Source organism: Saccostrea echinata, unplaced genomic scaffold, assembly GCF_033153115.1.
Source record: "Saccostrea echinata isolate AGI-Se365-2 ecotype Australia unplaced genomic scaffold, CSIRO_AGI_Sech_v1 ptg000022l, whole genome shotgun sequence".
Classification (NCBI taxonomy): domain Eukaryota; kingdom Metazoa; phylum Mollusca; class Bivalvia; order Ostreida; family Ostreidae; genus Saccostrea; species Saccostrea echinata.
In genome coordinates this window covers 1,215,918-1,242,887 of record NW_026889771.1, presented here as the reverse complement: position 1 = coordinate 1,242,887, position 26,970 = coordinate 1,215,918, and the positions used below count along the sequence as shown (strand labels likewise).

Sequence of the window (26,970 nt, the reverse complement as noted above, 5' to 3'; positions counted from 1 at the left end):
ATATTGCATGTCCAGCAAAACAGCAAGAATGAAGCTGGTCATGTCAACACCTCAAAAAAACTCATGTTCATTTTCATAGCCGCTCTGCCTTCAAAATTTAACTATAACTTGCGGAGAAGTAAATCAAAGAAAGGTCCATGTTAACTATTACCTCCTAATAAAAAATAGGGTCGGTTCGTAGTATTTGTTTCATCTACTTTTTTTTAACCCATTAAGGTTCATCGATACTCTGATAAAAGAGATAACTTTCTAACTCGTATAAATTACTATTATTCCTTTATAAAACCCTCAAGTTTAATAATAGGTCATTTATGTCAAATTTTGGCCCGCAAGGTATGCTGAAATTGTGTGCATTTTCACATTATGGAAAAAATTTTATATGAGTGAGCAGAGGCATGAATCTTAAAAGGCACAATCTTTAAATACTTAAAAAAACATTGAAGCTCTTTCTTCAAGTCATATTTTTTAACTCCTTAAACCTCCAAAACGCAATTAAAAAGTGAAATAATGACCTAGCAAACTGTTACGTTTGAAAGAAAGCACAGGCATGCACCGTCCGAATTTTACAACAACAAAAATAGTCGAGTCTGAGCATGAAATTAGGGTATCCGTAACAAACACATTTTTCTTAGGGCCAAAAGCAATTTGGAAGGGAAACGCGGATATGTTCATTTGTTATATTGAAAAGATAGCTAATTTATGACAGGTTAATTAATTATATGAGATCATGAGCAACACATTTTATCCGTCCATTTTATGTTCAGAATTTCATTGCTGTAACTTATCTTTTTTATTCGAAAAGTTTCGTATATTTCAAAACTTAAAAAAGAAATATATTTATATATATACATTACGAATTAATATGCTTACTCCAGACAAAGCTAATACTATATTTGTATTAGACTAGCTTTTTAAAAAAAGAATAATGCACAGTACTATGTTAATTTAATTTGTAAAGCTATTGGATTCGTTTTATAATCGTATGCATGAATTGGTTGTAATATTTCACTCAATGTTTCTCTTTATATTTTTATCTTGCAACATTAAAACAGTGTTGTTAGGAAATACTCGATGAAATCCAAGTTTTTATAAAAAGGAATTGTTTGGATAAAGAGGTTTCTTTCTTGACTGCAATTATACATGGATAGGCATTCACATAGATGGTTTTCAGGTCAGTGGGCTATATGATTGTATGGTTATTTTTCTCGATAGTAATATACATATGTCAATCATTTTACTAACTGTATAATCAGTTTTACGCTTCGATAATCACAAGTACAAATTAATTCAGGTTTGAAGGACTGAGATAATTTATGTGCCATATACGTGTAAGAACAAATCATATTATTATGATCATGTGGTTAGTATATTGATGATTTATTCATAAATGTATGGTGTGTAAAACATTGCATTATTATACTTTTTTGCTATTCCTATTCAAAATTGTTGTTATTCTTTTTCTAAAACATATTCCTATTCGATAAAATGTTATTTTAATTCGAAAAGTTGTTATTCTTCTTCGAAAAAATGTGATTTCTATTCGATAATTTGTTATTCCTATTCGATAAGTTGTTATTCCTATTCGAAACATGTGATTCCTATTCGATAATTTGTTATTTCTTCTCGAAAACATGTTAATTATTCCTATTCGTTTATTTTGTCATTCTTATTCGATATTTAAATGATTAATATTCGATAAACGTTATTCCTATTCGAAAGCATACAATTCCTATTCGATAATCTTGTTATTCATATTCGATAAATTGATCATTCTTATGTGACGGGTTTTTTTTAGTTCTTATTCAATAATTGCATTCTTGGTAGTATGATAAAAAATTGGAATCCTATGTTTTCGAATAGGAATGATATATTTTCGAGTTTATTGCATAAAAATCACATAATTATCATTTAAGAATGACAAAATTATCGAATAGGGATGACAAAATTATCGAATATGAATGGCATGTTCTCGAATAGGAAACACATGTTTTCGAATATGAATGATACATTTTTAATATGAATCATATTTCTCCCAATAGGAAAAATAATTTATCGAATAGAAATGACAAATTATCGAATAGGAATCACCTTTTTTCGAATAAGAATAACAACTTATCGAATAGAATAACATTTTATTGAATAGAAATGATATGTTTTATAATAAGAATAACAAATTCTTTGAATAAGAATTACAAAAAAGTATAATAATGCAACCAACTTTTTATACGCCATATCAATGAAAGACCAGTAAAAATTAAATTTCCCTAACCGACTTGGTATTCTGATGAATACTTTTTTTTTTTTGGTTATAATGATCTTTGTCACATGAAGCATACAAAAACGAGGGTTCGCGGACAAGTTCTTATTGTGAGCGCGATATTTGCATCAAACAAGGAAAACTCTAGCAGATAAAAACTAATAAATATTTAAAGATTTTGTGATTTCCGATGATCTTTCAAAAATATACAGCTACATTATTTGGATAAAACATGCTTCACGGAGCAGGTCACTTTTTGGCACGTTTATATTACATAGACATTTTTTTTTTCGAAATAAAAAATTGCACTGTTGTAGGCATAAAGATTTATGATACGAGGGCTGCTCCAAAAGTAATGTAACAGCCGCTATAAAATCTTTAATAATCGGATGTTATCAATTAAATTTGACACATTAATATCCCTATCTATTTTGATTTTTGCCTTAAAATTTTATTCGATTTTATAAAATACTTTTCAAAATATTAAGATAAACACAATCTTAGGTTTTACCGACGCGTCATTATGACGTTACTTTTTGGGACTCATTTTCAGTTCATTGGCATATCTTTTTTACCTCTCGCGTGCTTCTTTTTTATAATATTTACAGCCATTTTGCTAAAAACTGTCTTGTTTTGAGTTGTTGTAATAAAATTATTTGAACTTTGTCCAATTGTAATTTCTAAATTCATCCCCCACCTTTTTTTTGTAAATCTTATGTATCATCAGATTCTATTTTAGTTGTTGTAATAAAATTATTTGAACTTTGTCTACTTGTAATTTCTAATTCATTCCTTTCTTGTAAATCTTATGTATCATCAGATTCAATTTTAGTTGTTGTAATAAAATTATTTGAACTTTGTCCAACTGTAATTTCTAAATTCATTCCTTTTTTTGTAAATCCTATGTATCATCAGATTCAACATGAGTGTCGAAGAGAAACGTCATAATTCACAATTCATGGGATTGTATGTTTTCGAATAGGAATGATATGTTTTTCAATAGGAAAAACATGTTTATCGAATATAAATCATTTTAATCATCGAATAAGAATGACAAAATTATCGAATAGGAATCACGCTAATTACTAGTATAGACGATCGACGTCAAGAGTGATAACGTCATTGAACGTATTGGAGCATCAAGCTATTAAAAAATTATGTCGCCAGACAGGAAAATGCCCGAAAGAGACTAAAATGTTTTAGATATGCTTCTTGGGATTGCTTACACGTATCCATGACCAAAGTGTTCAAATGGTAGTAGCTTTCTTAGAATGGCAGGAATGACATTTTTGATGATTAATTCCTTCTTATCGCATGGACGTCGCGCCTTTGGATTTTGCATTGTTTCCATAGTTAACTGCATCGATATTGATCTTAAGTTATCACTAAAATCCGATAAGCCACAAAAGACATTTCAGAAAAAATAAAATGTTTTGCTATAATTGTTTATTTTTTAAGTAGTAAAAATATTTAAATCTGTTCAAGGTTTGATTAACGTTAAAATACGCACATACATTGCAATTGTACACGCTACCAGACCACGCTATTTAATTAAGACTTTAAATTATGAGTCTTTTTCTATTTTAACAGGAGGTGGATATTACTAAAATATTTCGAGGAAGCTCTCCAAAAGACTTCTATTTGATACAAACCCATGTATCTGGTTGGCCCATCAAGGAGGAAACATTCATCACGTGATCTTATTTTCAACATCGTCGTTATTTTCACTAAAATAATTATGATATGCCAAATGAAAAATGTTTTATTTTTGCCATCTAATAAAATGTTTTGAAATGTTGAGTTATTCTTATCTATCGTATTGTTAATAGTTATTGTAAGAATTTTGACCCCACGACATCGGTGGTTTTAGATATACCAGTTATATTTTTAAGCTCATCACTTTTGAGGTACATGTGCCTATAGTTTCACAATGGAATATGTGGAGATAACGAACAGTATTCGAGCTCAAAAGTCCATTAAACATTACAAAATAGGAGCAGAGCAAACACGGACTTCTAAAACATCAGAGTTGGGATCAGGTTTTATGGAGGAGTGAGCATCCCCTGTCGGGGTAACTTATAACTTTTAATGTTTGCATCTCAAAGTAATGGATTAAGAAGAGCTCCTTCGTATATAACATGTTATGATAAATTTACATGAAGCTGTAAGTGCATAGTGAACCAAGTAGTCCATCGCGTGTTTGCGCCAATGGTGACATTTGCTGGATTCCTCACATGAAATCAACTGTGATCTATCAAGCCGATCACATGAAGAAATTTCAAAGAATATCAAAAATGGTCCACATGACATTCAACAAGAAAGATGCAATTTATTGATGTTGACATGCAACTTAATATTTATGTTAACGAGTAATATATTTGTATTAACATGCATTTTATTGAAGTTGGCATGCACCAATTTACCTTGCAATGGATGGTTGCGAAATTGTCCGAATCACAGGACGGATATTTTTGTCACGTTGTATATTTTGAATTAAACGGGTTGCAGTAAATACAAAATTTACAATAAGACAACTAGTTGTCATGTTGTATAAATTTTGTATTTAATGCCAACCTTGTAAATTCAAAATTTACAACATAACATATTTAGGCTTGGCTCTCAACATGTACACAGCTAGCATTTGTGTCTGAAATGATTAATAACGTTACACACATAGCTTTTCAAAAAAAAAAAATAATAATAACAAAAATTAAAAAAAAAAAATCGGGGTCAATACGCTTCTTTTGGCGCTAGGGTACATTTAATTTGACCTTTTTGTACTTAAACATAAATCACTTTTTCAAAGTTTTTCCTCCAATATTTTTCATCCAAATAAATCATGGGACCAAATATACTCTTATTCGATATTGAAAAGACAATTAAAAATTGTGACAAAGAAAAAGTTTCAAATTACTTAGAATAATCAATCATTTGTTCTTTCTGCGCTCACAAAATTTAAGCAGAATGATCTAAGTTATCTTATATATTCGGAAAAGAAAATCAAAAGTGGGGGTCTATGATGTAATTTTTTAGATATTACTAAAATGCATTAATTTTAGTTTAAAATTGACCCTATTTTCCCCTAAACTTTCAGAATATATTTGCAATATTTGTCACAATATGATGGTAGAACTCACTACACAAGGTAACTCTGTGTGTAGCCTGCAGGGAAAAATAGGAATCAGAACTAATCAGTCTAAAGAGAAAAATTGATAATTTTCTTCTATAAAACACCTTCCTCTACAAAATATAGTTCCTCAGTAATTGCTTTTTGTATTGAATTTAATCATGGGATTTTAATTGAATATAGTTGAATTTGCATTGTAAAATCCAAATTTAATGTGAGAACTACAATATGATGCAGAATTTTAGAAATAAAAGTCCAGACAAAAATCTGCTCAAATGCTCAGGATCGAACCTCTTTTTAAAAGACTTTAATTAAAGCAATATCAGCTGTATTTTAAGAATTTTGCAGGCGCTTTTAGATCTATTATAAATGAAAAAAGCAAAGATAAGGAACAGTGATCGAACTAAAAAAAATCTACAAACAATACAAATATGTGAATAGGACATAAAACACGGACCCCGGGAATTCCAGAGGTGGGATCAAGTGCCTAGAAGGAGTAAGCATCCCCTGTTGACAGGTCACATCCTCCGTGAGCCCTATGTTTTGATAAACCTTTATGATCAATAAGACTAAAGTTAAGCGAGAAATCTATCGGAGGAAAATTTATATACTTTAGAATGTTTAGTACTAGTCTTATATAAAAAATCACTTTTTGTGCAGGGCAACAAAATTGTAATTTTGCTTCAATCAGAGAGCTTCTTGATAGTCTTTCTAATGCAAATATGAATTTAAAAAAGTGTTATATAAAAAAAATTATTACACTATTAGATGACCAGAGTAAACAATGGTCATCCTTGGTGGCTGCACGGTCCTGGTGGTGACGCTCTATGATTTGGTCACACAATAAATTTGCATTGGTTCAGGTTGTCAATCCGTTCCGAGTCCGTTTGACATTTACTTTTCCTTCATTGCCAAAATAAACCTTAAACTCCCTTAAACCGGATCAGGGATCTATGAAGGTAAGACTGATCGAATATTTTTGACTTTTATATCATCTTATATACATTCATTAGAGGCATTGTTGTTTCTATAAACAAACATTCTTAATTGCCAAAGTAGTAGACATTATATGACATATAACATAAATTTCTGCAAGCTTCTTACTTGCTTTAATACGTGTTATTTTTTAATCATCATATTTACTTGAGAAATTATTGATGAGACTCTACAATAAAAAAGGTTTCGGCATACTGCTATTAAGTTTAAACATAAACTAGGCTCACAACTCTTTTGGAAGAAAGAAATTGTTCTTAAATACATTCTTTTTCTAAATTTCAATTCACGTCTAAAAGGTCATTACACTATACACTGTTTGTTTTATAAATGTCCTTTAAAGGAAGTCTTGTATTAGTAAATTAAAACAAAACTGTCCTTAAAATTCCACATTTCCCCCCAATGGGACCAATAAGTGATTTCACTCAGTACTTTTGTTTTATTTTTGAAAAATTGATAGTTTTCACATTCTAACTTCTCCAATCAACACGTTTCAATTTTTTTTTTTTATAAAATCGGAAGATTATTATTATAAAACATAAGAAATGTCGGAATCTTATGTGAATTGGTAAATCGCTGTATGTGCAAAGAATTACAATATGGACGAAAAGGGCACAACATGAAGAAAGCACAACAGAACATAAATCAACCAATGTCATCAAAATGGCCAACAATGAACAGTTTAATGTCTCATGTGGTAAAATATTACAGGAAAATTACGCTGATCTGACCAAATTCTACTGCATATAAAGTCACACAGGAGTATGGGGATCTTATATTCATGATTATGTATGCACTTAATTTGCTAACTTCTGATTTTTCCTGCGTTACAAAAACTTCATAGAAAGAAAAAGTTTTCATTTATCTTTTCTGTAAATATTAATCTTGTAAATTTTACATTAAATTTTAAAAAAATTATATTCAAAATAAAAAGTATAGATAATATACATCAATAAAAGTAAAGATAACATTATACCGTGAATAACGTTAATTGACATCTGTCTTTTTTTTTTTTTTTTGGTTAATATCGAACATTTGTCTCGTGTTAATCATGCAGTTTAGATACACTATTCAGCTGTTCTAAAGAATAAAATCAGACTAACTTGCTGCAAGTCATCTAGAAAATTGTTATAAGATTTAATTTTTTTTTTTTGAACAGGAAACATACGTGATCAAAGATGCGCCTTTTAGTTTATTCTGTCTTGGCTATCAGCATACTCCATGTGTGCATCTCTCAAACAGAGATTCGAAGGAGCAGATGGACAGTAAGTGGATCCTCTTCTGGTCAGAGATCAGGGTTAGTCTCGAACTCCATCATACCTTATAGAATTTTAAACAGTGAAGTTATAGAGACTCCAATCCAAATTGAGTCACTACCGGAAGTGCTAGGAGAGGAAGCACGTGGTACAAACAGAATCCAAAACGAGGCACTTTCATCTTTATTAAACGCAAGACAAACAAACGGGGATCGGAAATCAGTGTTTTATTCTCAGTATCAGGGATTTCAGCCCGTTAGTTTGTCGTTGACGGATGAAGACTCTTGCTATACAAGGATAAAGGCAGAATTTGATCGAGCATATCCAAGACTTCCATCTCTTGTTTCGGATGTGACTTCAATAAATACCATGCTTGACCCAGTGCCGCAACGTGTATCCGAGCTTCCTTTAGGGATTTCTCCAATATATGTATTATCAAAAAGAACAGACCCTATTGCTTATGTTCCTTATAGACTCGATAGTACAGGGGCTCCATTAAGGGTTCCGTTCCACAGGGAGACAAGGAGATTAGCCTATCCCGATTTCCCCCTCCTGATACCCTACACGCAACTTTCAATCAATAACCGGTCTGGAAACAGAAATTACGTAATTTTTATTCCATTTCAGCCAAATGTAAATAGAATTCAGAGCAACTGTCTACCTGTTTCAGTTCCTGTCACCTCCCGTAGGGAAGATTTTCCAAAATATGTACCATACAGAGTCAGATTCAGCAGAATGCAACCAAATGGTCTGACAATTCAATTTTAAGATACATACCTAAGAACAATATTAATGAGAATGCAATATATTTCTTGGGCTTACAAAATACTTAGATATTGCTTCGGCTTTTGTCTTTTTAGCTGTATCATAGAATTGATGACGAAATGAATTAATAGTTTCCACGTTTTCAGCAGTATTTTATTATCAATGAACCATATTTCCTTAGAATGTGATACAGAAAATCATACTAAGACGACAAATTTGTAAACTATTGAAGAAACATTTTATAAAGTCTGATTCGCGCCTTATTTCTATGAATAAATATGAAAACTACGAAATATTTAGTGTTCGACTCTTTGAATTTTTTTTAGATGTAAATATGCTCTATCCCAGAGAAATAAATGTATTGGGGGTGGCCGGGGGATACTTGTTTTGTTAGACAATATACACGCCTTTCCAAATATGTGTATACCCCAAAAAGTGTTTGTTTTTTTTAGTTTTGTAAATTTTCAGGCTCCAGGGTCATTCAACTTAGACGAGTTCACTTTTGATTTCAATCGCATTTGTACAAAAGGAATACTGTAGTGGAAAAGTGAGACTGGGATCAAAAGTGAACTCAACCAAATTTTATGGCCCCAGAGCAAGATCAGTTGAATATAGTCTTTTATTAGAATGGCCAAAGATAAGCTTATTGCAATGTGTACATAAGGTCACGTGCTACCCACGTCATTTTTTAGGTTGATGACCTCTATGCATAGCATATCTGTAGGAACGGGGGGGGGGCGTGCCCCCCCAATAATTTTGCGATATATAGACATAGCTACTATATGCTTGCGCCCCCTCAATAATACCATCTGATGACCCTTTTTTTGCTTGTCAAGGAAATTTTGAATCTTTGTTAGTGCCCCCAAACTGAAAATGTTTGGTTGTTTCCCCCCCCCCCCCCAACTGAAATTGCTTCTTACGGGCCTACTAAGATTATTAAACAAGATCATTCCCAAGTTTGTCTGTCGTTACATATATGTTAGTCGAAACTCCAATTTGCTAACCAAAACCAAAATGAAAATCCAAAATACTTTCGAAGAAATCACCATAAAAGATTGAGTGGACTTTTAATCACAGAAATCTGACGTTTACTCCCCCACCATCACCCCCAACACTTTCTGAGAGTTTTTAAGGCACGATAAATTATCCAAGATATATGAATTTCTAGTCTAGTATACCTATATTGCGATTTCTGATATCATTTTTCCGTTTTTGTTACGTTTTAGAGATTGTCCCTCTCCGGTATATCAGGGACTGGGTATGCATAAAAGAAACACAATCGGGGTCCCACTTCGAGGGAGATTTTCAACGTAAAAACAGCTTTACTAATGGAGTTTATGCAAGAAGCAGGTCTGGGAGAAGATGGTGTGCAAACCTGTTCTGTTCGTATCCTGTTTAAGTGTAATAATTTATTTGTCCTGAATTCGCGATTATTTACCAGACAGAGCTAGCAAATCGGAAATTCTTGGTTGTTTTCCACAATCCATAAGCAAGTCCTCCATTCGGCAAACCTCGGATGATTCTGTCTCCTTCATCAACAGGTTAGGCCGAGTGACAAAACCTCCTGATTCCCTGTGAGTTAGAGAAAAATGAATCGAGACTTGTAAATAATCGTAAATTTAAGACAAATAAGGAATATTTAATGGGCATCTAGCTGTTGATTGAAAAAAAAATATCCACGTGTTTCAGTCATTTTATCTCTGTCATCGCTTTTAAGTTAGAAGTTCAGAAGCCACCTCACTGTGACAGAAAATAATCGCGTTCTGTGATTCGATTACGCTATGACCTCTTACCCCATATTATTTTCTCTTCAATAACTTCTTTTAAAGAAAATATTTGCAAATTTAAAAATAATGAATATCATATTAATACATGTGCATAGGAAACTAACGGATATTGTGAGTCAAAACACCTTGCTAAGTATAAACTGTTTCATACATATGTAGTTTTCCACAATGCTTTATGGTAAATGGTCTGGTTTAAACTATAGATTTTCTTCTTTTGGTGTCTGTAAACCACAAAGCCAAAAAAAAATCACGTTGGTATGGTAAGTTACTTAGTGTATTATTCAACCTGAAAAATTCTTTACGTACATTTTCTTCGTAATGGCCGAAATTATGGATTCTCTAGGTCATAGGATACCTAAAATCTGGATAAAGTTGGGTATTTATCAAAACATCCTTAATTTCTTTTTTTTTTGGGGGGGGGGGGGGTAAAACATGGTAAAATCAGACTAAATTAATATTTATTTTGGGAAAATTCATTTTTTTTTTCACAATTTTGCATTGAATTTTAATTGTAGATTTGAGGAGAACTCATCAAAATGGACAACAGAAGACACTGCTGCATGAACTTCTTCAACAAAAAAATATCCATATGCTTCATTGTACGAATTTTTAATAACATATTGCCATTTAAAATAAGATACTACAAAAAATTCTTAAATGCAAACTTTTCCTCTAAGATGCAGACTTACTTACGGAATGAACTACCCCTGAAAAAAATCTTTGGACTACTTTGTATGATTCCACCATGTTATCTTAAATTCTTAACTTGATAAGAGGGCCCATGTTTTTTTAATTGGTCATAGCAATAGTATACTCTTCAAAGAAAGAAAGAAAGAAAGAAAGAAACACTTAGTAAAATTTCAGTGACACATTCATAAGAATTATTCAGTAGAATGACGTATTCATAATAAAGAACTGTGGTAAACAATGGATCTACAATCTAAATGACAAAATTACTTAAGAATTTTACAATCATAGACAGTTCAAGGTCAGCAAAGATCAATATCTAGTATCCCCCCGACACCAATGATAGCCTAAAAGGCCATCCAAATGGACGAAAAATACTGTATTGGAATGCTATCTCACTCTTAATATAAAGCTTTGGTCAGCTCTTGCAGAGTCTGGGGATGCGCTTGCTTTGGCGGATATGCCTATCCATTTTGTTCAATGCATGCTCAATCTGGCGATTTAGATGGCCAAGACAGAACAGGATGCTGTGGCTTTCCAAGAATGCGCATGTCAGTTGAGCCTCTGTGTATTGTCAGATTGAAATACGGCTCCGGGATGCTGCATTATTAGAAATGCATGTTCAGTTAGGATTGTTAGAGTGCCGTTTTCCGTCAAAGCCCTTTGAATATGGACCAAATCAGTCCTACTTGTATATAATACCGTTTTCCACTTCAAAATACGTCGCCCGCGTGGAGCAGGGATTAGAGCGTCAGCTCAAAAGTCGCGGAGTAAGGATAGATTCTTACGTCGCGGGTTCTAATCCACTGCGGGTCCATCGGATGAGACTGTATAAACCGAGGTCCGCTGTCGCAGTAGGTGTTGGCACGAAAAAGATCCCTCACTGCTCAATGGCCTTGAGTGCCGAGCATAGGTTAGAATTTGCAGCCCTAAATTGGCAAGTGGCGGCGTCTCCATATGAGTGAAAAATTCTCGAGAGGGACTTTAAACAACATACAAACAAACAAACAAACTTCAAAATACTACCACCATCAAATCTATCAACCCCCAGAGGCAGTTTTTTTTTGTAAAACTTTGATTACAAAGCTTATGCACTCTGACTTACAAATTTTGGACCAGTACGGCAGTAGCTCACAGGCGCTTGACGTTTTTAACCTTTCTTTCCATAAATAAAAAATCCCCCATACTATAATATTATAGTATGAGGGATTTTTTATTTATGGAAAGAAAGGTTAAAAACGTCAAGCGCCTGTGCAGTAGCTGTACCAAACTGTTCAGCGGCGTTACTTTGGACATACTCTGTTGGTTTGAGACCTTTGAAGTCGATATTGGCGGTGTTGTAGGGTCAGAACAATGGCATGAATAAATCCTCTGGCGATAATTTCACCATATGGTAGTCAATTGCAAATGTTCTTGTTCTAAGATATTCTGAGCAGTTTAAGGATAGCTAATGCTGTCGACTACGTCATTCTGAAATGTTGATGAACATCATGCAAAGCGTTCTGCAGATGTCACGCGTAGTCTGCCATATTTTTCGCGATCGTTGTACCATGCTCTTGGTACTTAGTAATTGTTTTATAAGTTAAATATGGTGCTTTGTGCAACATTAAAACCTCTTGCAATTGTAGACAGTAGTACACATGCTTCCAGTTGCCCAGTTTCCTTTTTTGCGATATGCATCATCAGATGCAGATTTTTAGGTAGCGTCAATTTTCAGGAAAACAAAAACAGATCAAAATATTAAGCTTTTGATAGCCGTTTTGTACCTGGAGGATGTGGATCAGAAACTAACAAAAGAAAAGTGTAACCAAAAAAGACCAAATTTCAGTATTATGCAAAATCGGGTCTTTTTGTCTGTGAGTTTTGTAGAATGGCTGTCGGTAATAGCGTTAAAAAATTATGTATTTTACTAAAATGAATCATATCCATCTAAAAAATTGTGACAAATTCAGGGTATTATTCTTATTATGCGTTTTTTCCCCTCTTTTTTAACAGTATGTTGTACACAAAAGCCAATCCTAAACCTCTGTTATGGTTGGACGGTGGTCAGAGTTACTCCGCTTTGGTCAATTCAGCCCAATGATCTATACATTGATAGACGACAGGCAAATCTTTTAAAACTTGCGAAACCATAAGATTAAAATCTTAGCTCAATCTAAGCAGTCAGTGTCTTTATACAGGCCTGTAGGAAGCAAATTCAGTTGGTTTTTTTGGGGGGGGGGGGGGGGGGCGCACAGCCATACATTTTCAGTTGACAGTTGAGGGGGCACTACCAAAATTTCCTGACAAGCAAAAAACAAGGTCATCAACTACCAAGAATTCCATGACAAGCAAAAAAAAAAAAAAAAAAAAAAAGGTCATCAGTAGTTTTTATTGAGGGGGCACAATCATATAGTATCTATATTTACTATAGTAATCTATATATCGGCAAAATTATTTGGGGGGGGGGGACCCCGCCCCCTTCCCCCGTGCCCCCGGTTCCTACGGCCATGTTATAACTTTACATGGAGAAATAAGAAAATGAAGAATATTTCCAAAGTTTTGTCTGGTTCTGTCCGATGTCTAACTCTTGTTAGTATGCACATCATGTTTACACACGTAACAACTGTAGTGGTCTTTTCCTCTACTTAAAATCACTCTGTAACTATCAACAAAAGTAGCTACTATCAAGCCGCGATCAGGAAAAGGTGCAAGATTCTAAAAATGTATCTGAAAACTTCCCGTACACTCTCGTATTCACTGATGTATTTCAGCAGTGCTCTATCAAGAGGCCAAAGTCAACATCGCTGAACTGACAGTGACGTGTCCAGAGCCATATGCTTACTCAGAAATCACTCTTTATCATATTCCTTTGTATGTCGAATACATCATTCAGACTTAGTAAGATTCACCGGTCATTTAGAACAATTTTACCAATAGTGTAGACTTTTGGTGGTGTTGCTTAAAACTGTGAGATATGCAAGTCCCACCTATTGGTTTCCTGCACCAATTAATATCTCTGAAATTATCCGAACAACTCTATTCATATTGAGCATGTTCGACTCAAAATTCACAGAATTTACAGAATTGTGTGACAGATTGATGCAAAGTTACTTTAAACATGTCCAAAGTATCAGTGACTGAGAACTACACAACACCTTGGCAAGATCTGCAAAAAAAGGTCTTGTGAAATTGTGTACTGCACAAAACAGTATACTTCAATCTGACAAGCAAAAAAAAAAATTAATAAAAAATAAAGCTTATTTACTGTCCACATCCTGGAATTTTCCAGTACTCGACCTTACAACATCAAAAAGTGTGTGTGTGTGGGGGGGGGGGGGGGGCAGCATCTGAAGGAAAATTTACTGTACCAAATAACTATACTCAGAAAAAAGTACGGGGGTTACCCCCCTCCCCATCCCCCGTTCTACGGGCCTGTGTGTTCAACAATTCTGAACGAGGCCGAGTGTTACTCGAGTGGGCATAACGAGGCCGAGTCTAACTCGAGTGCGCATGACTTTGCGCAGCTTTTTAGTTTCATGCTGTCGTAGGTGTACGGAAGCCCATTTAGTACTTATCAAAATATTTTTGAATTTGATATAACGAATTGTGAAGTCCAGGCTTTTTGATATCATTGACAGCTGCTTTTTCAATAAAAATGGAACTCGTAAATATACTTACCTTGTCATTGGTCATTTGCAAAATTATTTTGTTAAAAACATTCTGATTGTACACACAAGTACTCTGAAGTTGACATTAAAAAGATGCTTGAGCTTCTGATTGACAATATCTATGTGGTTTTTGGAGACCAGGTCTTCCAACAATCTATTGGAATATCCATGGGTACCAATTGCGCCCCGTTATTAGCAGACCTTTTTTTGTATTCATATGAAGCAGAATTTGTCCAAAATCTTGTACGTGAAAAGAAGAAAACACTTGCTGTGGCCTTCAACTCGACATTTAGATATATCGACGACGTATTGTCAATTAACAATGGCTATTTCCATTCTTATTTAATTTAATTCGTTAAAACAATATCTTTGAATTCGTTATAATGAAATATGTGGAGATAACGAACAGTATTCAAGCTCAAAAGTCCATTAAACATCACAAAATAGGAGAAGAGCAAACACGGACCTCTAAGACATCAGAGGTGGGATCAGGTGCCATGGAGGAGTGAGCATCCCCTGCCGACCGGTCACACCCGCCGTGCGCTCCTTGTCATGATCGGGAAATTACGGAAAAATCCGTCGACAATTTAGTGTGTAAATAATGACCTAACAATTAGTATGAAAAAAGTCAGTCAGCATTTGACTCAATGACAGATTGCAAATGCTGAATTGCTGACTAGGTCATTGTATCGACCATAGAACTTCCGAAATGATGACTTTAAACGAGACTGCTGATATTCCTGTTTCATCAACTTGTTTGTCAATAACTTACCTCGTTTTAGAAATTGTTCATACGTAGAACATGCTCTGGCATATCAAAACAGCTGAGAGATATAAACTCCGTATGCAGGTGATAAGGGTATATTGCTGCATAGATAAGGGAAGTTGACGATTGAAAAGTTAAAGTCATCACGTTCATCACAAAGCTTTGTTGTTAGATTACCATTAACGTCTTTTTCTAATAGAATATCCAAATATGAAACAGATGTGTCAGTCGAGTTGAAGGCCACAGCAAGTATTTTCTTCTTTTCTCGAAAAGATTTTGGACAAATTCTGCTTCATATGAATACAAAAATAGGTCTGCTAATAATGAATTTTATCTGTTATAACAGATTTGTTTAATTCATTATAACAAATTCAAAAAATTGGTATAAAGAATTAAACTCGTTTTTACGAATTCGAAATCTTGTTATTAAGAATTTAATTCTTTAATTTGTTATAACGCATTAAATTCGTTAAAATCAATTCGACAATTCGTTATATCGAATTCATATATATTTTTCTATAGACCCCGATTGTTGAATTTGATGAAACGAATTTAATTCGTTATAACAAATTTTAGAATCTGTAATAACGAATTTAATTTGTTATAACAAATTTTGAATTCGTAATAACGAATTCAACAAATCTGTTATAACAGATAAAATTCGTTATAACGAATTCAAAGAAATTGTTATAACGAATTAAATTCGTTATTATAGATTCTAAAATTTGTTATATCGAATTCAAAAATATTTTTGATAGGTTCTAAATGGGCTTCCAAGCCTACGACTGCATGAAACTAAAAAGCTGCGCAAAGTGACGCTCACTCGAGTTAGACTCGGCCTCGTTATGCCCACTCGAGTTAGACTCGGCCTCGAGAAGTTAGAATTGTTGAACACGCAGGCCCGTAGAATGGGGGGTGGGGAAGGGGGTAACCCCCGTACTTTTTTCTGAGTATAGTTATTTGCTACAGTAAATTTTCCTTCAGATGCTGGTTGCCACCCCCCCCCCCCCATTTTTTGCCGCGGTATAGTGGTATAGTTAAACTGATGTAATGTGCTAAATAATGTATTAATAAAGTTTGGTAGTGAAATAAAGTTGGAGTGACCTCCTCACTATATAACATATTTATTTCTAACATATGTAATAACTTATAAAAATTGAAAAAAAAACCAGTCTGAAATCTACGAAATATTTATTGAATGGATGCAAAACGAGGCCATGCAATAGACATACATATGCTACACAAAAAAGTATCACTAATATGAAAACAGTTCATGCTTTGCAATTTTTTTCTCTCAAGACATTCTAGATAACCTTTATTTCTAATCATAGGATTGCATCATATTAATAATTTGAGAGAGAGAGAGAGAGATTTTCATTCAATACAGATTTATATGGTTTTTCATTTATAGTAGTGATGGTCCTGACCAGGAAGAGGCGTGTAATTAACGGTAAGGCTATCACGCAGGCTTGTATGCTCATACATGTGCACAGGATTTTTCTTTAATCTAAAATAAGTTTTTAAGATAAAAATAATCTTAAGGAAACATGTATGAAAACTACAATAAGGAAAAATGCTTATACGAAAAAAACATATACATAAATAGTAAAATCTACCATATCTTTAACGTCTGGTTTCCAAAGAGCAAGATAGAAGGGGTAAAATGGCGGAAGAAACGAATTAAGAGAAAGAAGTTAAAATGGAAGAAAATATCCTACAAGAAAACTTCAAACGATCTGAAGTCCGTTCGTGGAAGAAATCCAAGATGAATTGGGTACTTGAGCAAATTTTAGAATCTGTTTAAAAGAATTTAATTTGTTATTTGTTATAACAAATTTTTGAATTCGTAATAACGAATTCAAAAAATCTGTTACAACAGATAAAATTCGTTCAAAGATAATGTTATAACGCATTAAATTCGTTATAACAAATTCGACAATTCGTTATATCAAATTCAAAAATATTTTTGATAGGTCCTAAATGGGATTCCGTATAGGTGCAACGTAACACCTCTCCTAAGTATTGTAATTTTAATTAGAAATTAACATTATTTTACATTATCTGTAACGTTTATGGGTCTTAAAATGTGCTTTTAAGACAATGATTAGGAATAAACGCTGCTGCTTTCACGACGTCAGTTTTACTGGTTCTGTAAGCAATGCATGACGCTGAAGAATGACGCATGACTCGCTTGAGTATTCAAATAATAATACTTGGATTGCTGGTATGCTTCTTTTGATGTTCTTCCAACTCTTATTTAATAAATGTCCATGGACGTCTTGAATACTAACTCGTTATGACGTGTGCTGAATAAGTCCTTATAACGAGATACTAACTGGAAGTGGGGGTATAATTTTGTGAGTTCAGTGCTCAAGTACCCAATTCATCTTGGTTTCCTTTCACGAACGGACTTCAGATCATTTAGAAGTTTTCTTTTAGCATATTTTCTTCCATTTTAACTTCTTTCTCTTAATTCGTTTCTTCCGCCATTGTACCCTTTCTATCTTGCTTTTTGGAAACCAGACGTTAAAGATATGGTAGATTTTACTATTTATGTTTATGTTTTTTCCGTGTAAGCATTTTTCCTTATTGTAGTTTTCATACATGTTTCCTTAAGATTATTTTTATCTTAAAAACTTATTTTAGATTAAAGAAAAATCCTGTGCACATGTATGAGAATACAATACCTTACCGTTAATTACACGGCTCTTATTGGTGAGGACCATCACTACTATAAATGAAAAACCATATAAATCTGTATTGAATGAAAATATCTCTCTCTCTCTCTCTCTCTCTCTCTCTCTCTCAGATTATTAATATGATGCAATCCCATGATAAGAAATAAAGGTTATCTAGAATGTCTTGAGGGAAAAAATTGCAAAGCACCTTTTTGTGTAGCATATGTTTGTCTATTGCATGGCCTCGTTTTGCATCCATTCAATAAATACCTAACAAAAAATACTATAGTTAACTATAGTTAACTATGGTGATAACTTTGACACTATGAAAACTTTTATTTACTATAGTGATAACTTTGACACTTTGATTTACGATAGTGATAACTTTTTACACTTTGATTTACTAAAGTGATAACTATGAAAACTTTCATTTACTATAGTGATCACTATGAAAACTTTGATTTACTATGGTGAAAACTTTGATTTAGTATAGTGATTACTTTGAAAACTTTGGTTTACTATAGTGATCGCTTTGATACTATACTGATCACTTTGACACTTTGATTTACTTATTGATCACTATGAAAATTTTGATTTACTAGTGATAACTTTGACACTATAGTGATAACTTTGAAAACTTTGAATTACTATAGTGATCACTTTGACACTATAGTGATCACTTTGAAAACTTTGAATTACTATAGTGATCACTTTGACACTATAGTGATCACTTTGAAAACTTTGATTTACTATAGTGATCACTTTGAAAATTTTGATTTACTATAGTGATCACTTTGACACTTTGATTTACTATAGTTAACTATGGTTTACTATAGTAAACTATATTTAACTATAGTATTTTTTGTTAGGGATATTTCGTAGATTTCAGACTGGTTTTTTTCAATTTTTATAAGTTATTACATACTTTAAAAATAAATATGTTATATAGTGAGGAGGTCACTCCAACTTTATTTCACTATCCAAACTTTATTAATACATTATTTAGCACATTACATCAGTTAAACTATACCGGGGGGGGGGGGGGGGGCAACCAGCATCTGAAGGAAAATTTACCGTAGCAAATAATACTGTACTCAGAAAAAAGTACAGGGGTTGCCCTCCTCTTCCCCATCCCCCATTCTACGGGCCGGTGTCTTGAACAATTCTAACTTAACGAGGCCGAGTCTAATTCGTACGAAAGCCTATTAGGATTAATCTAAGGAGAAAAAAATATATAAAAAGGCGTTATAACGCCTTTCAAAAAGGTGTAATAACGCGAAAAAAGGCGTTATAACGCCTTTTCAAAAGGCGTAATAACGCGAAAAAGGCGTGATAACGCGAAAAAGGCCTTATTACGCCTTTCTAAACGGCGTTATCACGCCTTTCTAAAAGGCGTTATTATGCCTTTCTAAAAGGCATTATTACGCCTTTCCAAAAGGCGTTATTACGTGTTTCTAAAATGCGTTATTATGCCTTTTGAAAAAGCGTTATTGCGCTTTTTCAAAAGGCGTTATTACGCCTTTCCAAAAGACATTATTACGCCTTTTCAAAAGGCGTTATTGAGCCTTTCCAAAAGGTGTTATTATGCCTTTCTAAAAAGCGTTATCACGCCTTTCAAAAAGGCGTTATTACGCCTTTTTCTTTCAATACATGATGAACTTAGCCCACCCCGGGGCCTGAAATCATACCCTCGGGACATGAATTTCACAATTAAATATAGGGTTAATTTCTCAAAAAAATAATTTAAACAATTGTAATTAGATTTCTAGGTAAAAAGATATTTAAATGTGTAATATATTTTCCATGTTAAACCAACTTAGTCCTTCTCTGATGCCAGACACATCTACGAAGGTCATGGATTTAACAAATTTGGTTGAAGGCTAATTGCTCATTTTACCCATGCAAATAGTTTGCCTGCTTTTTTCCAAGAGGAAAGAATTTTTTTTTCAAATTTGACATGAATTTTTAATACATGGCCAGCAAAGCCCATGCTGCATCTGAATATATCCTGGATTTTCACAAGCAGAGTGCTGACTTCAGTGGAGGATCTAGGGGGGAGGGAGGAGGGCGCAGTAGAAGGCAGGGGGGTGGGTTGGGGGCCTGCATTGAAGTCCCCAGTGGGTCTAGGGCAAAGCCCTGGTGGGGGCCCGGAGGCGAAGCCCCCGGAAGCTGACGAATTCTTACAAATAAGATGTTTTTTCCTTGATTTTAGGATAATGGATATATAAGTTCTACATACAAAAAAATCAAACGGGGGGTGCGCCCGGCGCGCCGGCCCTGGATCTAATTAAAATAACGTCTTTCCTTATTTGGATATTTATAACGACTTTTTAAAAATTCGTTATAAAAATTCCTTTGAATTATAACAAATTTTATCTGTTATAACAGATTTGTTTCATTCATAATAACAAATTCAAAAAATTGTTATAACGAATTAAACTCGTTTTTACGGATTCACGATCTTGTTATTACGAATTTAATTCTTTGAAAGGAATTCTCAAATTTGTTATAAAGAATCAAAATCTTTAAAATCAATTCGAAAATTCGTCATCTCGAATTCATATATATTTTTCTATAGACCCTGATTGTTGAATTTGATGAAACAAATTTATTCGTTATAACAAATTTTAGAATCTCTTAAAACGAATTGAATTTGTTACATTAATTTTTTGAATTCGTAATAAAGAATTCAACAAATCTGTTATAACAGATAAAATTCGTTATAACGAATTCAAAGAAATTGTTATAACGAATTAAATTCGTCATCACAAATTCGACAATTCGTTATATCAAATTCAAAAATATTGGGATTCCGTATAGGTGCAACGTAAGTATTGTAATTTTAATACGAAATTAACATTATTTAACATTATCTGTAACGTTTTTGGGTCTTAAAATGTGCTTTTAAGACAATGACTAGGAATAAACGCTGAAATAGCTTTCACGAAGTCATTTTTTTCTGATTCTGTAAGCAATGCATGACGCTGAAGAATGACGCATGACTCACTTGAGTATTCAAATAGTAATGACCGTTCACGGTAGCTCAGTCGGTAGATCGCTCGCTCCGTGATCGGGAGGTCGTGAGTTCGAATCTCGGCCGCGACAGACCTAAGTCGATAAAAAATGGGTATAGCAACTGTTCCTTCGCCATGCGCTCGGCACTTTGAAGTGAAAGTTGCGGGTCCTTCGGATGAGACCTTAAAAACCGAGGCCCCGTGTCACGGCAGGCGTTGACACGATAAAGATCCCTCACTGCTCAATGGCACTGAGTGCCGAGTAAAGGTCAAAATTTGAAGCCCTTCACCGGTATATGGTGACGTCTATATATGAATGAAAAATTCTCGAATGGGACGTAAAACAACAAACAAACAAACAATCAATCAAATAATAATGTTTAAATTGCTGGTATGTTTGTTTTGATGTTCTTTCAACTCTTATTAATAAAATGTCCATGGACGTCTTGAATACTAACTCGTTATGACGTGAGATGATTAGGTCGTTATAACGAGATAGTAACAGGAAGTGGGAGTATAATTTTGTGAGGTCAGTGCTCAAGTACCCAATTCATCTTGGTTTTCTTCCACGAACGGACTTCAGATCATTTAGAAGTTTTCTTTTAGGATATTTTCTTCCATTTTAACTTCTTTCTTAATTCTTTTCTTCCGCCATTGTACCCTTTCTCTCTTGCTCTTTGGAAACCAGACGTTAAAGATATGGTAGATTTTACTATTTATGTTTATGTTTTTTCCGTGTAAGCATTTTTCCTTATTGTAGTTTTCATATATGTTTCCTTAAGATTATTTTTATCTTAAAAACTTATTTTAGATTAAAGAAAAATCCTGTGCACATTTGTGAGCATACAAGCCTGCGTGATAGCCTTACCGTTAATTACACGCCTCTTCCTGGTCAGGACCATCACTACTATAAATGAAAAACCATATAAATCTGTATTGAATGAAAATCTCTCTCTCTCTCTCTCTCTCAAATTATTAATATGATGCAATCCTATGATTAGAAATAAAGATTATCTAGAATGTCTTGAGGGAAAAAAATTGCAAAGCATGAACTGTTTTCATATTAGTGATACTTTTTTGTGTAGCATATGTATGTCTATTGCATGGCCTCGTTTTGCATCCATTCAATAAATATTTCGTAGATTTCAGACTTTTTTTTCAATTTTTATAAGTTATTACATACTTTAGAAATAAATATGTTATATAGTGAGGAGGTCACTCCAACTTTATTTCACTACCAAACTTTATTAATACATTATTTAGCACATTACATCAGTTTAACTATACCGCTATACCGCAGCAAAAAAAAGGGGGCAGCTTTTCAAAGAACACTTTGGTGATAATTTATGTTTGGGAAAAAAGTGAGGGGGTAGCCCTTTCCCAGGTAATACGCTCCTGTAATAACAATGATTTTGCTTATTTCATAATTTATGGACCAAGAGTTTAACAAATATTTTTAAAATGCACGCGATTTCAATAATTGTTAAAAAGAGATTATGTATAATTGTTGGGAAAAAACGTATCTCCTTTACGGTTTTTTAGAAAAAGATTTTTTAAATTTGTTCAATTCAAGGACCTTGCTTTATGGCGAGCTATTGTGCTTGGTTTAAAAACGCCAGATACAGGACAAGAAATTGGGCTTGTGAGAAGTTAATACTAGTAGACCAAAAAAACCAGAAGACAGAGAATTTATTATAAAAAGGCACATTAATACATTGGGAAAGCTAAGTTCATGGAACCAATTTAAGTCAGTCAGTGTATTTCATAATACTCTAAATGCATATTTTATGTCAAAGTTAATCTTGCATATGATGTATATGAAGGACTTCCTAAAAAATGCCTTATTGCTTCCTTCCAAATCATCAGGATGCAGAAAGTCTATTATTTCCTCTTAGTCAACATAAGTTATGAGATAATTGCTTTTTATGTCTCTTAATTATTTTCCTTAAATCACTAATAAAAGAACAGCACGATTTTCACACAACAAACAGTCACAGAGCCCTGTTATAATTTCTTGCCCTAACAACAGCGCTTTGTCTTTAGCCGTTTTTTATAGTCTCGGTATATTGAATACTTATTGCATACAAGCTGATTTGTCAACGACATCATGCACTCATGGCATATTAATCATATTTACCCATCAATATTTAAGACAAAAATCATAAATAAAGCGCCACTGTCGGAGACACTAGGCCTATATGCGGCTTGTCAAATGAGGTGGACCTCGAAAGTGACAGAAATTGCAGGTAACACGTGCGCATTTCATCACAAAACCCCCTAGATGCCTCGCTATAAACTGCATGTCAAAGGAGGCCGGTTCTTTTCAGATTCGCTATAGGTCGTCGGTAAGGTAAGGCTTGCAAATGACCCCTGCTTCATAATACCGACAGTAAAATCTGCAGACATTGATGAAACATTTTTGGAAAGTTTCAGCAACTTTTTACACACATATAATCCTTTATTGAAATGTTTTCTCTTTTGCAGAAAATGGACTTATTCTGGCTTGCAACCTTTGCTCTGTGCATTCATTATGGATTTACACAGAATATTGGAGCAAACCAGATAAGGTTCGGAAGGCCTCGGTCGTTTCCATTAGGCCCTGCTCCTCGGTTTTCAGGGACACCGTTTGCAAGACCAATACCATCCAACAGACGACTGAACTTTATTCCTCAACCATTACCCTCTCGTCGACAAATTCTCTTTCCAAATGCTGCAAACTCATTTGCACCCGCGATGCCAACTACTTCGTCACTTTTGTCTGGGTCAGTGTCAGGTTTAAATTTTGGCAGAGTTAACCCACAGGGTCAAGGTCTTGTGACAGAACCAAGCGTTTCTGTGGATGTAGGGAATTTGGATTTTGGAGCCGTTGCGGAATCTGTGATGACGGATATGTTTAGAGAAACGATGACTGGGGACAATTCTTTGAGGAACAACAACGATTTGAATACAAACAGCCAAACATTCAGTCAAGGACAGCCAATTTCAGGGTTGCCCCCAGTTAACAGCGGCTCTCGTTTGGGTAGCAATGTCCTACAAAATAACCCAATTTCAAATAACTGGAATGCAAATTTAGATTCTCGGCCACCAATTGGTTCAGAACTTAGGCCAGTACATTTACTGAATGAAGAGGATTCTTTAAGCAACAGAATTAATACTAATAATAGACCTGAGATAAGACAAGCACCGTTACTTAATGGTGTCGGAGAATCTACAGAAAACAGAGTAAACATCAATTTTAGAGCAGAAAGCAGACCAAATTCAAATAATATGATTGGATTAAATGTTCCTCAGACACAACAAAATACTTCATCCCCGGTAATCTTAGCACCGGCTTTTCCCGGTTTCGCTCCATTGCAATTTCCGGATTTAGGTGATGACTCTTGGTTTTCTTACCTTAAGGGTCTTTTAGATCGCACTAGTCCTAACCTTCAGATATTTTCAAATTCAACAGGAGGTGGAATGTATCCTATTCCTCAACGCTTAACAGACCTTCCAAGAGGCACTATGCCAATCTACATTAAAAACTTCCGGAGCAACCCAGCCTACGTTCCTTTTAAACTTTCCGGCCAACCTTTCAACTTGCTTATTCCCTTTAACAGAGATAACCGTGAAATGATGTACCCGTATTTGCCTCTTTATATTCCATATCCAAACGTAGGTATTGATGTACCGGAAATTGGTATGCGTTTCGTAGCGTATCTTCCTTTTCAGCCTGATAGATACAGGACGTCAAGAGAGGGCGCTGGTGTCATAATTCCACAACTTTCTGCCCCTGGGTCGTTTCCGATATACGTTGATCGACGACCTGTGCTTGGGAATTTAATGCAACGGGTACGTCAACATCTATTACATAACATGGAAGTAACTCTGTGATGTGATATTGGGGTGCAGGCCCGTAGCAACGGTTTCAAAAGGGAGGACTTCCCCAAAAAATCTGACAAGCCAAAACAAACTTACCTAAAGGGGGGGGGCTTTCCAAAGTTATCTGACAAGCCAAAAAAAGCTAATTTACTGTCCAAAATCTTGGAATTTGCCAGTGCTCGACCTTACAACATTATAAAGTGGGTGGGGGAACCAGCATCTAAAGGAAAATTTACTATAGCAAAATACTATACTCAGAAAAAAGGGGGCACCCTGCCCCCTCCCCCCCCCCCCCGCATTCTACAGGCCTGGGGTGTGGTAGAGAGAACATTGTAAATGATAGGATTAAAGCAGGATAGGAATTTTGGTTAGGGAAAAGTACTAGTGCAAACGGAGGATAATTTACTCAAGTTCAATTTATTCACCCAAACCAAAATATTGATACATGGGGTACATTAATTGCATATATACATTGTATACAAATTGGCCAGAGGTACATATACAATACAAAAGGATGACAGACAATGAATAAATATTAAAAAGGGAGAAGAGGAAATGTATCAAGGTGGACAGACAGCATCATAAATTTTCAAAATTTTGAAAATAAACATGCATATATAGTTTTTTTCAGGATTTTTTTCGTTTTTGAGTTGACATTAATTCCATAAATTGAATAATGTTCGGTAGATGCCTGTGTATTATTTTTCTTACATTAACTAAAGCTTTACATTCAAGGATATTCATCAGTAATTTGAGCATTATTACAAAATGTATACAGATTCTTCCGCAAAGTGGTATACCATACCATCTTCCAGTTTATTCTGGTATAGATGATGATATGATTTGCAGTACGAAATTTTAAAAATATTTTTCTAAATTTAGAAGATTACTTATCAATATAATTTTCAAATCCAAGGTTTTGTTTAAAAATTATGTAAATTTGTCCTCAAAAGATATTGAATTTCCTCATCAAAAACATGTATAATTATCCTTTTTTTTTTTTTTTTTTTTTTTTTATTTCTTATTTTATAAAATTGAATTTGATATGAATATTATTTATGTGTAAATTCTGATATATAATTTTCTTTCAGATGGGGTGAAGTTGACTGGAATCTTATCATTACCTTTAACGGGATAATATCAGAGTCTACAAAACAATTGTACAACTGTCTTCTAAACAATGACTTGCAATGATTAGTACTTGAAAGATAAGCAGATTCGTACCAGAAACATTTGTGGGACCGTGTTTGATTTTTTGTGATTGGTTCGCCATTAATGTCCATCCATTTGGTTACCCTTTGACAGCAGTCCCGCAGTAAATCAGCTTAGGAATGCTGCGAGACTGACATTTGTATTCTCAGTGTCTGCCATAAAACAAAATTCTGTCAGGACTTTGAAGTTAAATTTCTATTGACAGCTCTGGTATTTATTTTGAATAAATTTTAGAGCTGTACTTAGATTTTTTTTTGTATATTTATTATTTTGTTTTTAATCTGTGTTTGAATTAATAAAAAAAAAAATATTAAGAAAATATGAGAAATAAATAAAGGCTAGATAAGACAGCAGAAGCCAGCCTCACTTCCGGTTTGAGTGCGTCCAACGTCATCAGCTTTTTATTTATTAAAACAGTAAAACATGTATCCATATTTTTCTTTACGACAGTGTTCAGTCTCGATCATCAGTTCATCATTACCGTTACTACAGGGCGAGTGTCTATGTGAATATTCCTGTTATTATTATTTTTGTACTTGGTTTAATTAATGATCTTGTGGTTCGTATAAGAACAAGATTATTGATTTCTTTCTTTTAAAGTGTTTTCTGGATACGTTTATTTCTCTTTCCAAAGAAATTCTTATATAGCATGTCCAAGAAAAATGAAGTCCTTGTTCTTGTTGTTTCTTTCTTTTTTTTTAAATAAAATGATATCCTCCTTCCCCAAGTTATATCACAGCCATCTCTATACATGTCTTTAAAATAATTTTAAAAAATATTAATAAAAATTATGGACTTAATAATTTTTGCAGTATAAATGTACAATTAATTTTAACTTCACTTTACAAAGTACTTCATGAGTATGACCTTGAGTCATGATTCATAAGACCTTTAGATCATCATAGACCCTTTATTTT

General features: G+C 33.9%; 2 protein-coding genes across 2 annotated transcripts; both read left to right on the top strand.

Moving 5' to 3' along the window:
* Positions 1 to 7,555: 7,555 nt before the first annotated feature.
* On the top strand, positions 7,556 to 8,401 carry LOC133190615 (uncharacterized). The gene has a single exon (XM_061326305.1). It carries the CDS (start codon positions 7,556 to 7,558, stop codon positions 8,399 to 8,401), a length of 846 nt encoding a protein of 281 aa, XP_061182289.1.
* A 14,636-nt stretch (positions 8,402 to 23,037) lies between these two features.
* On the top strand, positions 23,038 to 26,397 carry LOC133190180 (uncharacterized). The gene is made up of 3 exons (XM_061325668.1): positions 23,038 to 23,330; positions 23,465 to 24,811; positions 25,933 to 26,397. The coding sequence occupies exons 2-3, from the start codon at positions 23,468 to 23,470 to the stop codon at positions 25,939 to 25,941; spliced, it is 1,353 nt and encodes a 450-aa protein (XP_061181652.1). The 5' UTR covers positions 23,038 to 23,330; positions 23,465 to 23,467; the 3' UTR covers positions 25,942 to 26,397.
* The last annotated feature ends 573 nt before the right edge of the window (positions 26,398 to 26,970 follow it).

Coding starts and splice junctions, on each gene's coding strand:
- LOC133190615 (XM_061326305.1), top strand. CDS start 7,556: ATGCGCCTTTTAGTTTATTCTGTCTTGGCTATCAGCATACTCCATGTG.
- LOC133190180 (XM_061325668.1), top strand. CDS start 23,468: ATGGACTTATTCTGGCTTGCAACCTTTGCTCTGTGCATTCATTATGGA.